We start from the raw sequence: 14,886 nt of genomic DNA, 5'->3' as shown, positions 1-14,886 counted from the left end.
TAGCACACTTGAAATTAACTCTGGACCTTTTATCTGCTCCTTTTCAATGGGATAATGAGGTAATAACACACACCTGGCCATGGGACAGCTGAGCAGCCAATATACAAACTGTTGTAATTCCTACACCTTTCACCTGATTTGGATGTAAATACCCTCAAATTAAAGCTGAAAGTCTGCAGTTAAAGAACATCTTGTTTGTTTCATTTCAAATCCATCGTGGTGGTGCATAGAGCCAAAAAGATTAGAATTGTGTCGATGTCCCAATATTTATGGACCTGACTGTAAGATTTTTTCAAAATTTCAAAAGTGGAAATACACTTTAAGGCCAGCTTAACACCTATGGGATGGACACACATGTACGTTTTGAGGAAGCTAATGGAGTCCTAACAGTTCCCCCAAAGAGCATCTATACAGAAAACAACACACATAACCCTTTAACATGCAACAAAACATGTGATGTGTGGAAACACATTCTGTGTTTTGTGATACACTTAGAAGAAAAGGTTGGATACATTTCTTGTAATGTGAGGCATGTTAAGGACCGATAAGAATGAATGGGCACAGGTACCAGAATGTATATTGAAGAACAAAGAATGTGCAGGTCTAAAGCAGCCCATAGGTGAGCCTTTTTTTTTTTTTCAGTGGGTTGAATGAAAAAAAAGAATTTGATTCCCCCAACCACACATTTGAGGTAGATAGGCAATCCTCCCCGCTGAGCCTTTTTAGGCTGACAGAGTGGAGACTTACCTGCCTTGAAATACACCGATCAGTACTGCCAGCTATAGCCTGCGGTGCCGAGCGAGTGGGGAAAACCTGACAGAATGGTTGTACAGAAGTTGATCAATGAATCTACTTCTGTACAACCAAAGTGCCCATACATAGATTGAAATGGCTTAGGTGTAAAAGGGTTCTTATTGTACATCCCTGCTTGCTTTTGTTCAGTAGATACTGAGACAAACCATTACACTGATAACGGTAAGCATTGTTTGACTAGTGATTAACCACTTCCCGACCGCGTCTCCTGCGCGAACCGATGTAGGTATACGTCGGTTGCGCGCCTGCAGCTAGGGGGCGAGTGCGTGCCGCCAGCGGCGCGATACAGCCCCCACTCAGCAGCGGGGAGGATGCCAATGCACAGGGCAGGAGGCTCCGATTGCTGCCTGACACCCGGGATCAGTCCCCGCTGAGAGAGGATGGGCAGGTATTGTAAACACAGCTGAACATTCTTCTCTCTGCAATGATCTCAGAGCGCCTGTGATCCTTCTATATAGGAACACAGGTCTTTGTGATCATTTCACAAGCCACCCCCCCAGTTAGAAACACGCCCCTAGGTACACATTTAACCCCTTGATCACTTAATGTGTTAACCCCTTCCCTGCCAGTGTAATTATTACAGTAACAGTGCATATTTTTAGCACTGATTACTGTAGTAATGTCACTGGTCCCCCCAAAAGTGTCAAAAATGTAAGTCAGGGGTCCGATCTGTCCGCAGCAATGTAGCAGTGCCGCAAAAAATCGCAGATCACCTCCATTACTAAAAAAACAAACAAACAAACAATAAAAATGACATAAATCTTTCCCGTAGTTATTAGACGCGATAACTTTTGCGCAAACCAATAAAAATACACTTATTTTTTACCAAAAATATGTAGCAGAAAACAAATTGGCCTAAAATGTTAAAAAATTCAGATTTTTTTAATTTTTTTTTTTTTCGGAATGTTATATAGCAGAATGTGTAAAATATTGTTTTTTTTTCAGCATTGTTGCTCTTTTTTTGTTTATAGCGCAAAAAATAAAAATCGCACAGGTGATCAAAAGAAAGCTCTATTTGTGGGGGAAAAAAAGGAACAATTTTATTTGGGTACAGCATTGCATGACGAATCTCAAACTATGGCCTGGTCATTAAGGGGGAAAATCTTCCGGTTCAGAAGTGGTTAAACACCTACTAGAGAACATTTCTAGGGATCCTTGTAAGTTGACCTCAAGGTATTTGTAGTGTTCTGTTAAAAGTAATGTGCTAGTTATAGGAGCAGAGGGACAGGAATTCTGGAAATCCCACATGTAAACGAAGTTCTCCTATGGTTTGGTACTTTTTGACAGTTTCAGAAAATCAAGGTTGGCAGCAAGCTAAAACATAAACCTGGTTTCTAAAACATCAAATTTCAAAACAGATATACTTCATATCATGTTATTACTGGAGACTAGACCTTTCTTTTATTATGACTGCCCTTTTACCCTTCATTTCTTACCTGTGTCTTCGCTTCTTCCTTGACCCTGAATTTGACCTTTATAAAAGAAAAGAAAAAAATAACTTTTCAAAAGTTTTTTAATATGGTATATGGTCTTTCTTTACATTTGGACTTTATGTATAAAAAAATGTGTAAATAATAATATTTACTGAATCATAGTGCAATATACAGGTACATGCTCCACAAATAAAGCAAACAATTAAGAAAAGAAGTTCATTTTCCACTGAAAAGTGATCATTTTTTATCCTGTACAATTAAAGTGTTATTAGGACATTCCTGGAGAAATATTGATATCTTGGCCTTACACTTTAGGAAAATATGACCCCTTTTCTAACAACAAGAAGCAGATCAACTGGGCCTAATGATCTTATTATACAGAATTTAATTCATTGCCCTGTCTATTTATCCAGCACAAAGTGCGAAGGTTATGTTACAGCTGCTATGCCTGTCTGAAACTGAATGTTTAACAACTATATTTTTTCCAGCTTCTAAAGTAATAAGCAACAAAAAAATTAAATAAAGTAGAAAGCTGAGCTATACACTGCAACTACAATTTTTCAGAAGGTTACCATGGAAGAACTCAGGAAAGTTCCTCAAAATGTAAGCATAGTGTTTGTTAAAGTGATTGTACAGTAAATAAGCAAAAAATTGGGGGAGCAAACCCTGAACATGTATATCTAAAGCCGGTGCAGCTATGGACCAAGCAACATGTATATTAAAAAAGAATAGCGCAACCATGCAAAAGAAATGACTATTAAATGTGGAGACAATCCATAAATAAAAATGGGGATTTAGTCCCACCATATGGCCATATCGTGCTCAAGCCCACCACTGCGTCAAAGTACCCCATTATCAGTGGGTCCTACACTATCCATAAAAAAGGGGTGAATCCAGCCTCTCCAACCCTTGGAGACAACACTCCTTGCTGGAATGGATGTGCTAATGCACTACAAAGGACTCCTCCTATATCTACTTGATGGTGGACTCTGATAGAGTACAGGTGTGTGTGGGGGGTGGGGTGGGGTGCTCAACCGCAGAAGTCTGGTCAGACCGAATACATAATAAACAAGCAAAAAATTGGGGGAGCAAACCCTGAGCATGTATATCTAAAGCCGGTGCAGCTATGGACCAAGCAACATGTATATTAAAAAAGAATAGCGCAACCATGCAAAAGAAATGACTATTAAATATGGAGACAATCCATAAATAAAAATGGGGATTTAGTCCCACCATATGGCCATATCGTGCCATATTTGTAGTGCATTAGCACATCCATCCCAGCAAGGAGTATTGTCTCCAAGGGTTGGAGAGGCTGGATTCACCCCTTTTTTATGGATAGTGTAGGACCCACTGATAATGGGGTACTTTGACGCAGTGGTGGGCTTGAGCACGATATGGCCATATGGTGGGACTAAATCCCCATTTTTATTTATGGATTGTCTCCATATTTAATAGTCATTTCTTTTGCATGGTTGCGCTATTCTTTTTTAATATTGTACAATAAATGATCACCTTGTAAAACAACGCATTCAATTTTAAATAGAAATGAAAGGCAAAACATTTGTGTATAGATATAAAAAACATTATAAATACCTTTATTTTCCTTTTTTTATAAGTGATCACAATCCCTTCTGTTCTCAGCTGCATAAGAGCTGGGTGGAGGAGAAGCAGCAGCACACTGAATGGCTGTGCAGGGAGGGGCATGTCAGGACAAGTCTGATCATTGGAGGAGAGCGTACTGAGTTCCCAGCATAGCTAGAGAACTGACCACGATGTGCTCTCCTGCTTAGTGTGGTCAGTTTTTAATGGGAAAGCAAGGAGACTAGCAGGAACACCAGGGATTTCACACATAGAAAACAATGCACAGAGAACAGGATACTCTCTCATACAAGTACATGGAACAGCAGGCACATATCAGGAATATTAAGTGTTGGGGTAACAAATGCTTTAAGTTAGTAAACATTTTAAGTTATCATTGCAGTGGTAGCGCAAAAGTAATTTTTTTATAAACTGTCCCTGCCCACATCTTTAAAATATTTTAAAACCCACTTCTAAACTATATAACTACACCTACTAATTAAGACCCCCCTGTCTGCAAGCACAAACCAATGGTCTCCATTGAGACAGATTATTGGAAAGAGATTTGGTCAGAGACTAAGTCCTCCTCCCAAAAACATTAACATACTCTAAAGTACTGACTCACTGGTAGTACATAGTCTCAGTTAGAATTTCTAAATATGCACCAAATTACCACCCCCCCCCCCCCCCAATGTGCTTTTGAGGTTGTGGAGACCTGGGGACTGATATGCATTTGATGTGCATGTCCAGTGGGCAAAACAACAAGTTTTCCCTGTTATTTTCGCCATATTGTCAAGCCTCTTCCAGATCACACTGTCGCATGACCTACATATAGCTTTCATCAATAAACATCCACTGGAGCTATTTTTTCCCAATTTAGGTTTTTGTCCTAGGTCACAACAGCCACTAAGCCAATCAATCTATATATAAAAAATATAAATTAACCACTTCCATACCGGGCCATTTCTGGCACTCTGCTCCTACATGTAAAAATCATAATTTTTTTGAAAATTACTCAGAACCCCCAATCATATATATATATATATATATTTTTTTAGCAGAGACCCTAGGGAATAAAATGGCAGTCATTGCAGCTTTTTATGTCACACAGTATTTGCGCAGAAATTTTTCAAACGCAATTTAAAAAAAAAACAGTTTTTACGAATTAAAAAAAAAACAAAACACTAAAGTTAGCCCAATTTTTTTGTATTAAGTGAAAGATGATGTTACGCCGAGTAAATAGATACCTAACATGTCATGCTTTAAAATTGCGCACATGCGTGAAATGACGCCAAACTTCAGCACTTAAAAATCTCCATACGCAGCGTTTTAACAATTTTTTACAGGCTACCAGTTTCGAGTTACAGAGGAGATATTGGGTCAGAATTGTTGCTCTTGCTCTAACGTTCGCGGCAACACCTCACATGTATGGATTGAATGCCGTTTACATATGTGGTTGCGATGTTCACATGCGTTCGCTTCTGCGTGCGAGCACGCGGGGACAGGGGCACTTTAATTTTTTTTATTGTTTATTTTATTTTTATTTTTTTATTTTTACACTTTCTCTTTAATTTTTTTTTTTTCAATCACTTTTATTCCTATTACAGGTAATGTAAACATCCCTTGTAATAGGAATAGTGCATGAAGGGTCCTCTTTATGTAGAGATCTTGGGTCAAAAAGACTACAGACTAGAAAGCCTAAAATCCCCCAAATAAAACCTACCAGGTCGGGCGTGACGTCATAACGTTGCTTAAAACACGTCTGTCTAATTAATTTTATAAAAAACTATTGTACACAGGAGTAAATTATGAGAACAATTTACTATATAACTGGAATACACAAATATTAGTTACCTATAGTGTGACCTAAATAACTCCGCATTAGGCTTGGATTGCCCTGATTTTCTCTATGCATGTCATATCTGCCTGACAGGTGATGCTTTTGGTGCTGTGAGAGCAAATAGTTCTTACTGTTATAGCTTGTTATAAGTTGATATTATAATATCTGATTATAGGCGACAACCTAATACATATATAGATACAGTATAAATACTATATATATATATATATATATATATATATATATATATATATAGTATATATTATGGTCACCAATTTTTATTAATATTTTCTAGGCAGCAAAGATTTTAGATACTGTACATTTCCTTCACTTCTAGAAAACACGCACTCATTGCATAAAAAAATGATATTTAAATATAGTGTGGTTTGAGTATTTTTGTCAAGTTAAATAGCAAATATTCTTTGGTTTTGAAGCTTGATGTTCAAGACTGATAAGGTTTACATATGTATACAGTATACTGAATTTAAAAAAAATGAGTGGCATTTTTTGGCAGAGAACAGGGGGCAGGTACTTAACCTCCTCTCCCCTGGGCCACCCTTCTCTCCGCCCCATCCCCAACTCAAGGATAGCAATGATTTGGCATGCCACAGTAAATGGTGGGTGTTTCCAAAATGTGCTAGTAGGGCATTAAAGGGGTACTGTTAAACAAAATCTGAGCCTTCCCTGCCCTCGGTCAAGTGTGCAGTGGTCAGGATTGTACAGCACACAGAGTGAAAAAGTAAAAGGAAGCAACACAGAGTGCAGAGGTCAGGAGTATCTAACACAATGCAGTTCAGAGATCAGGAGTGCATAACACACAGAGCGTAGGGGTCAGTAATGCATAATGTAGAGCCATGTGTGTTACACACAGAGTGCAGGGGTGAAAAGCAGGCAATCAACGCAAAAAGTGCAGAAGTCAAAACTAAGTAATGCCATATGTGTATTATAAACCATGAGCATACATAAGTTAATAAATAAACATCTAAATAAAATAATACTTGTGCCTAATATTTGTGTCGCAACTCATAAAACCATGTGCACCATATAATCCAAAAAGGGATATAAAGTGTCCTTGTGCTATACCACAGTCCATATACTGTATATACTCCACCGGGATCCAGCCTGTGTCTCCTTCTTTATAGGATGTCACCATAAAAGCCAACCTGTAACACTCTCCATAGCTCCAGAAAATGAATACAGGAAAAAACCAACCAGAGTGTAACACCACTTTATTTTAAATACATACACCATCCAGACTGCACACTTACATGAACATGTAAAGAAATCAGCCCATATATTTACTGTGGACACCACTGCCTGTTATCCAATATGACTGGGTATTCCAAATAGCAGAAATGGCATAATTTTCTGGAGCTATGGAGAAGACTGAAGGTTGGCTTTAATGATGACATCCTATAAGAAAGGAAACACAGGAAGGAGCCCGTGGAGCTGGATCATATGTTCCAAAGTGCTTAAGACCTTCTTATTCTACAGAGAGGTCACATGTAATCTGGTGAGTGTGGCCCACAAGGGGCTTGAATGGAGAGCCCTTGGAACCCACTATTTTTGGATTTCATGGAAAGCACATTATTTTGTGAAGTGAAGCATACTGCAGATTTGCACAGGAAGATATTATTATTAGATATTTATTTATTGACTTATGTATGCTCATGGTTTAAAATGCACACAGGAGCATTCCCATATCCTCCCAATACAATCACTCCTCACCTACCATGACAAAATAACCTCCAGCACAAACTCCCCCTCCCTGAATTGTACTCAATGGTCCTTGGGCATTGCCTTGCATCTGCTAGTCCCAATATCGCAACCACCTGCATTTTTTTCCTTCTCTATATCACGTATGCAGCCCTTGGATTTTGTCCTTATCCATTAAGCCCCCACCATCACCATACACAGCCCCTCTTTTGGGTCTCCCTCCACATCTAAACTCACAGCCCCTTCCCCAACTTGTACACATACATCCCCCACCCACAGCCTCACCCTCTACTTGTATACATACAGCCCCCCACCTGTACACCACACACTGCACCTCCTACTGCCAGAGCCCATTCCTCTCTATTTGCACACATAACCCTCCCCATTCCAAAATGTACACATACAGCCCCCCCCCCCACTTGCACACATATAGCCCCCTCACCTGAACACACACAGCCTCTTTAAATCCCACCTGTACAAACACAACTCTCCCCACTTGTATAAACACACACAGACCATTCCCATCTCTACTTGTACACATACAGCCCCCTTCCACCCTAGCCCCCCCCCCCCAATCTCTAGGCAAAGATTCCCCTGGATGCTAACTCCAGCAGACAAGCTACAGCAGGTCACTCTGAGTGGAGGAAGAGTGGAGGAAGCTGTGGTTTGGCGGAGATACCCAGTCAGGTGTCAGGCAGTCCGTCAAATTTGGTGGCAGGGGTGGGATGCTTCCTGCAGTCTGGGACGTTCAAACCACCACCAGGATCTGGGGTCTGGTTAGAAAAAGAGGAGAGGTACAGATATCAACTCCCATGGAGGCTGCGAGAGATGCGGATGCAGCACAGGGGACCAGAGCCGTCGCAGGTCCTGGTGGGATAGTATCATTCTGTCCGCCAACAACTCTGGAATGAAGCACTAGACCGTGAGCAGTGCCACCAGGGAAAAATGTGCCCATCCATCCAGGAAAGGTAGTAAATAATAAGTGTAATCTGTTTATTAAGGTGTTACATGTTTACTGTTATAATGTGTACCTGTGTTTACCTATTCTGTCCAGGTGTGAAGTGTCTTTCCCCCATTGTGTAATTTCCCCATTGTGTGCCTCCTAGGTGTGTATTCCCGTTGTTAATTGAGTAACCTATTGTTTCTGTCTATTTGCTAATCCTCCTGGAGTTTCCTACAAGATGTGATTAGTCATGTATCAACATTATCTGGTCACCTAACCATTATGTGAAATGAACCCTACTATCTTGGTACCTATCAAACCTTAGTTCTGCACTACTGTGAGCTGTTATCAGCCGACAGCTAAAGCCTGCAGTTGGCTGAAATCACAGAGTCATTCCAGATTCTGAAAAGATCCTGACCATATGAGCCCTGGGGGGGCAGAGCAGAGAGCCAATGACTGACAGTCATGGCTCTCTGCTCAGAGCGGAGGGGGAGAATTGCATGGTGTTTGATTGCTCAGTTCTCAATGCAGAGCCGGTGGGTACATTTTTTTTTTTTTAAGTCCATTCTTCTCTTTTAACATTTAATCACAGGTTCACTTTAGATAAAAAAAAACATAGAAAGATTATGAAAAATTGTGATCCATCTTAAAAATGGCTAAAAATAGTCATCTGTTTTTCACAGTAAAACCTGGCAAGAATAATGGTATTATTTGTAAAGAGTTATGATAGTAATCACTGTGACATATTGTCACATAATTAGAAAATAAACTATCTGGTCCCAAACGTAATACTAGTCTATCTAGTGACAATATTATCACGTACATACATGGAATCCTACGGCATAGAAACAGTTTTATATATGCTTATGCATAGTTATGAGTGTCTTCTTGTGACTTTTTTTTTTTTAGACAGATTTGGGAAACACTGACTGTCATGAATGCTAAAATAACATTACCTGTCTCTTTTGTGCTTTTTGCCACTTTTTTTCTTCTTTTCTTTTCGCACTGGGGATGAACTATCACAGCTGGAAATAAGAACAGATACTCAATTTTTACTTCTTTACACTGAAAAGACAAGCACACTTCCCCCAATCAGTAACAATGACATAAAAACATTATTATTAGAATAAAACCAACTTTAATGAACAATCTCACATTCGGGTTGGAGTGTTCTGCCACCTGAAGCCTGGGCTCTCAAGCTTCCTTTCTTACCATTCATTATCAAACACCAAATGGTTTTTGAATCTGACCAGTGAATGTGATGAAGTCACTTCACTGAAGATAGTACTGTACTGATGCCTCAATATAGGCTACCTCGCAGGAGGCTCCTCTAATTGCCCCACCAGCAGCCACCACCTTTTACAAGCTGTCTCCTCCCTACTTGCATGCTCCATGCTCTTTACAGACCACAGTGACTGTAAAGTGATACGTACCTTGGTAATACTGGCATCACAGATCTGCAATACACACTGGTAGGAAAATTTCCAGATCACAAGATTTTTGATAGATGGGAGTGGGGTGGACTGGTGCACCACAGGTGGATGAAAGACTTAAAGTGTTAAATTACCTTTACCAAAAAAAAAAAAAAAAACTGCCTATGCAGATAAGGGATGTCTGTACATAAAACAAGCCAAGCAGCTTTGACTAAAGTTGAATAATGCCCTTCCTATAGATGTAGGCCATTTACGTATCTCTTGAAGCTTGCTTAACTGGAAAACTTCTAAGACTTTGCTAAGAGAGACCTAGTATTACTGCTCACCTTCACCATTACAGGAATGAGCTCTCAGATACTGAGCTCAGAGCTCCTGCATCAGTGTATAGAAAGCTCATATGAGGGGGTTTAAAGTCAGAGAAAGAGCTCACTCTGGCAATAGTGGAAGTGAGCAGTAACACTAGGCCTCTCTTGACAATGTCCTTAGCAAAGTCCTATAAGTTTTCCATTTAGACATCATGAGGTTTATTGACTTTTGAAAATTGTTATCATGCTTATTGGAGGATGCAGCGGCTATAGTCAAGAAGTACAGAATGAGTTTTAACAGGAATTTTTCAACTTTGGTCAAAGCTGCACGGTTTGTTTTTTGTACAGACATCCCTTATCAGCATAGGCAGTTTTTTGGTAAAGGTAAATTATACCTTTAAGCCTTCAGCACATAGAGTGTGCTCCTTGTATGTATTCAAAGCACTTTTTTAAATTTTGACTAGCATGTACCCTTAATGTCATAGGCATACAGCTTAGTCTAACCACATGGACATCAGCTGGCATTATAATCTTAAAAGAGAGGGAACTGTGTTTCTTGCATGAGTTGCTGATGCATTGTTTATTATAGTGTATTGATAAATGTGCCTGTTAGTTTGTTTATGCAAGTATGTCAGAAATATATTATGATAAAATATTTTAGTGTGTGTCCTACTTATGGCAAAAGCGTGTTGTTCATATTCTCTGAGCACCCATAAAATTCTAGACTTGATGCAGAAGTAAAATGCAGAGCACTTTGATCATCTTAAGCACAGAAATCCATTTACAATTTTTTTTCCATGCCTGTGTAATTGGGGAGTGATATGTCTGTCTTATACTTAAAGATACTACCAATCAGGTCTTCTTATCACAAAATTAAAACGCAAGCAGACCAGAAAAACACTTTATTTTTAAATGATAAGGAAAGCGGCAACTTACAATAGTACGATGTAGGCTCATTCAGGCAAAGAGAGGTATTTACATTATTCAGTAAGGAAATTTAAATTTTTTACATCAGGCCATTACAAAATGTTTTTTTACAGCTTTGTCAAGCTAGATAACCCATCCACTTCCACTTCCAATAAGTAAACTTTAAAAACAACTGTATGTAAAATGATCAATAGAGATTATTGGCATGAATAGGGAGGGACACTCTATGTAAATAACTTTTACATCTAGCTCCATGCAACTCCTGACATCATTGGCTTGTGTCTTGGTCTCCTTTCAACAGGACTAGAGCTTATACAACTGTTTACAGTGCCTTGCGAAAGTATTCGGCCCCCTTGAACTTTTTGACCTTTTGCCACATTTCAGGCTTCAAACATAAAGATATAAAACTGTAATTTTTTGTGAAGAATCAACAAGTGGGACACAATCATCAAGTGGAACGAAATTTATTGGATATTTCAAACTTTGTTAACAAATAAAAAACTGAAAAATTGGGCGTGCAAAATTATTCAGCCCCTTTACTTTCAGTGCAGCAAACTCTCTCCAGAAGTTCAGTGAGGATCTCTGAATGATCCAATGTTGACCAAAATGACTAATGATGATAACTAGAATCCACCTGTGTGTAATCAAGTCTCCATATAAATGCACCTGCACTGTGATAGTCTCAGAGGTCCCTTTAAAGCGCAGAGAGCATCATGAAGAAGGAACACACCAGGCAGGTCCGAGATACTGTTGTGGAGAAGTTTAAAGCCAGATTTGGATACAAAAAGATTTCCCAAGCTTTAAACATCCCAAGGAGCACTGTGCAAGCGATAATATTGAAATGGAAGGAGTATCAGACCAATGCAAATGTACGAAGACCTGGCCGTCCCTCTAAACTTTCAGCTAATACAAGGAGAAGACTGATCAGAGATGCAGCCAAGAGGCCAATGATCACTCTGGATGAACAGCAGAGATCTACAGCTGAGGTGGGAGACTCTGTCCATAGGACAACAATCAGTCGTATACTGCACAAATCTGGCCTTTATGGAAGAGTGGCAAGAAGAAAGCCATTTCTTAAAGATATCCATAAAAAGTGTTGTTTAAAGTTTGCCACAAGCCACCTGGGAAACGGTGCTCTGGTCAGATGAAACCAAAATCGAACTTTTTGGCAACAATGCAAAACGTTATGTTTGGCGTAAAAGCAACACAGCTCATCACCCTGAACACACCATCCCCACTGTCAAACATGGTGGTGGCAGCATCATGGTTTGGGCCTGCTTTTCTTCAGCAGGGACAGGGAAGATGGTTAAAATTGATGGGAAGATGGATGGAGCCAAATACAGGACCATTCTGGAAAAAAACTTGATGGAGTCTGCAAAAGACCTGAGACTGGGACGGAGATTCATCTTCCAACAAGACAAAATCTACAATGGAATGGTTCACAAATAAACATATCCAGGTGTTAAAATGGCCACGTCAAAGTCCAGACCTGAATCCAATCTAGAATATGTGGAAAGAACTGAAAACTGCTGTTCACAAACGCTCTCCATCCAACCTCACTGAGCTTGAGCTGTTTTGCAAGGAGGAATGGGCAAAAATTTCAGTCTCTCGATGTGCAAAACTGATAGAGACATACCCCAAGCGACTTACAGCTGTAATCGCAGCAAAAGGTGGCGCTACAAAGTATTAACTTAAGGGGGCTGAATAATTTTGTACGCCCAATTTTTCAGTTTTTTTATTTGTTAAAAAAGTTTGAAATATCCAATAAACTTCGTTCCACTTCATGATTGTGTCCCACTTGTTGTTGATTCTTTACAAAAAATTACAGTTTTATACCTTTATGTTTGAAGCCTGAAATGTGGCAAAAGGTCACAAAGTTCAAGGGGGCTGAATACTTTCGCAAGGCACTGTAGGTATGGGAAAGTTCTGCAATCAGGAGGGTAAACATTTAATAGCTATGACTGGCAGCACCAAAGTACAAAATGCTTGCAGCTTGCAGTGAATTTTGCCTTATTACTACTACTACACAAAATACGTGTAGATACAAGGTCCAAAGGCCAACAAATAAACTCATATAGAATAGTCCTTAATTATAATATACAGAACTGTTTGTGAGTTAAATTTCTCATCTGCTCTGTTGCTCAGTAGGGATGATCAAAATTTGGAAAATTTCAGTTCGACCAGAACACCCGAACTTCCCGAAAGTTCGGGTCCGGATTCCAGAACCCCATTGAAATCAATGGGACCCGAACATCGGTAATCAAAAAACACCATTTTGAAGCCATAAAACCCAATAAATGCCCCTAAAAAGTGCTTCTGGGTCATGCTCCGGGGACTATTAATCACACAGAAAAAAGTTCTTAAAAATTGTCGTTTTTTGATAGAGAGCCAATTATTGAAAAAATTACTGAAAAAAAAAATATGAGATTTTAGTTTAGTTTTAGTGTCTCGAGGGTCTAAAAAGTGTACCTGTGAAGTTTCAGCTCTGTAGCATGTCCAGAACCAGAAAAAAAAAGATTGTTTGTCTTAGAATTGCAGTAGAGCAGGCATATGTCTCCGCTATTTTCATACCTGGCCGTTTTTGTTGCAGGCGTTTATTGGGCTTTTTTGTGGACGTCTTTGGAGGCAGGCATGACATCTGAACTTCTGTGTAGGGGTATATATACACACACATATATGTATATATACACATACACACATATAGGTGTGAAAGTAGCGGAACCTTATGCCTGCGCTAATGAAATTATTTGCAGGGATGTGGCTCCGCTCCTATTACACCTATATGTGTGTATGTGTATATATACATATATGTGTGTGTGTATATATACCCCTATACAGAAGTTCAGATGTTATGCCTGCCTGCAAAGACACCCAAAAAATGCCCAAAAAAATGCCTGCAACAACACACCTGGGCGTTTTTGTTGCAGGCGTTTTTTTGGGCATTTTTGGGCATCTTTGGAGGCAGGCATAACATCTGAACTTCTGTATAGGGGTATATACACACACACATATATGTATATATACACATACACACATATAGGTGTGATAGGAGCGGAACCCTATGCCTTCAAATAATTTCATTCCGCAAAAAGTTTGGAATTCGGCCGAATTTCGAACAGTCAACGTTCGGGTCGAAGCGATGGTTGATCTGAACCGTTCGATCATCCCTATTGCTCAGATGATCTCCATCCGATCATTAGGTGTTGGCAGATGTTTAGTAACCCTCATGATGTCTTTAACAAATTAAGGATTAAATATCTGCCCCTTGGCAGACCTAGCTTTGAGAGACCAATGCTTTAAAATCATTTCAGCTACTGAAGTTGTAGGAAAAAAATGCACACAGTGTATCTATGGGCAGGTGCTAAACTATGATGTTCCCTAAAAGCAAATTAAACCAAGCACATTATTTCCAAAGAAATTAAAATGGCATATTCATGCTTTTCTGTCTGTTCTCTACATTTCAGGTGCCATAAAAGTCATCCATAAGCATGATGGATGTTGCAAAATAATGCATTTCTCCATTACAGCCTAAAGTCAGAAACATTTTCAGCTACTTGTGGCATGTGAGTAAGACTAAAAACCACATTTGAATCCTAATAATAGAAAAAGGAACTTGGTAAGACAAGTAATATGCATTCTCTCCATAACATATTTATTATATCAGTTTTAAATGTAAAGAGTAACTCTCGTCAAAAAACAATAACAAGTAGTTTAACCGCTTAACGACTGCCCGCCGCATTTATACTGCGGCAGGCAGCTACTCCTGGGCGAACCGACGTAGCTATACGTCGGTCGTGCGCAGACAGCTAGAGGGTGAGCATGCTCCGCCGGCAGTGCGTTCCCACCCCCGCCAGTCAGCGGGGAAGCCAATGAAGTGGGCAGGCGGCTCCGATCG

At 39.6% G+C, this 14,886-nt stretch overlaps 1 protein-coding gene across 1 annotated transcript in view; it reads right to left on the bottom strand.

Moving 5' to 3' along the window:
* The window catches only part of SRRM3 (serine/arginine repetitive matrix 3), a 547,157-nt gene that overhangs the window by 61,213 nt on the left and 471,058 nt on the right, over window positions 1-14,886 (bottom strand). Inside the window, exons 7-8 of the mRNA XM_082246736.1 lie at window positions 9,283-9,351; window positions 2,250-2,285 (exon numbers count right to left, since the gene is read on the bottom strand). Of these exons, the coding sequence (XP_082102862.1) occupies window positions 2,250-2,285; window positions 9,283-9,351 (105 nt within the window). The remainder of the gene's footprint in view (window positions 1-2,249; window positions 2,286-9,282; window positions 9,352-14,886) is intronic.

This window comes from Pelophylax lessonae, assembly GCF_965119305.1.
Source record: "Pelophylax lessonae genome assembly, chromosome: 2".
Taxonomy (NCBI): Eukaryota; Metazoa; Chordata; class Amphibia; order Anura; family Ranidae; genus Pelophylax; species Pelophylax lessonae.
The sequence above is the reverse complement of the archived record's forward strand: the minus strand, read 5'-3'. Positions and strand labels throughout refer to the sequence as shown.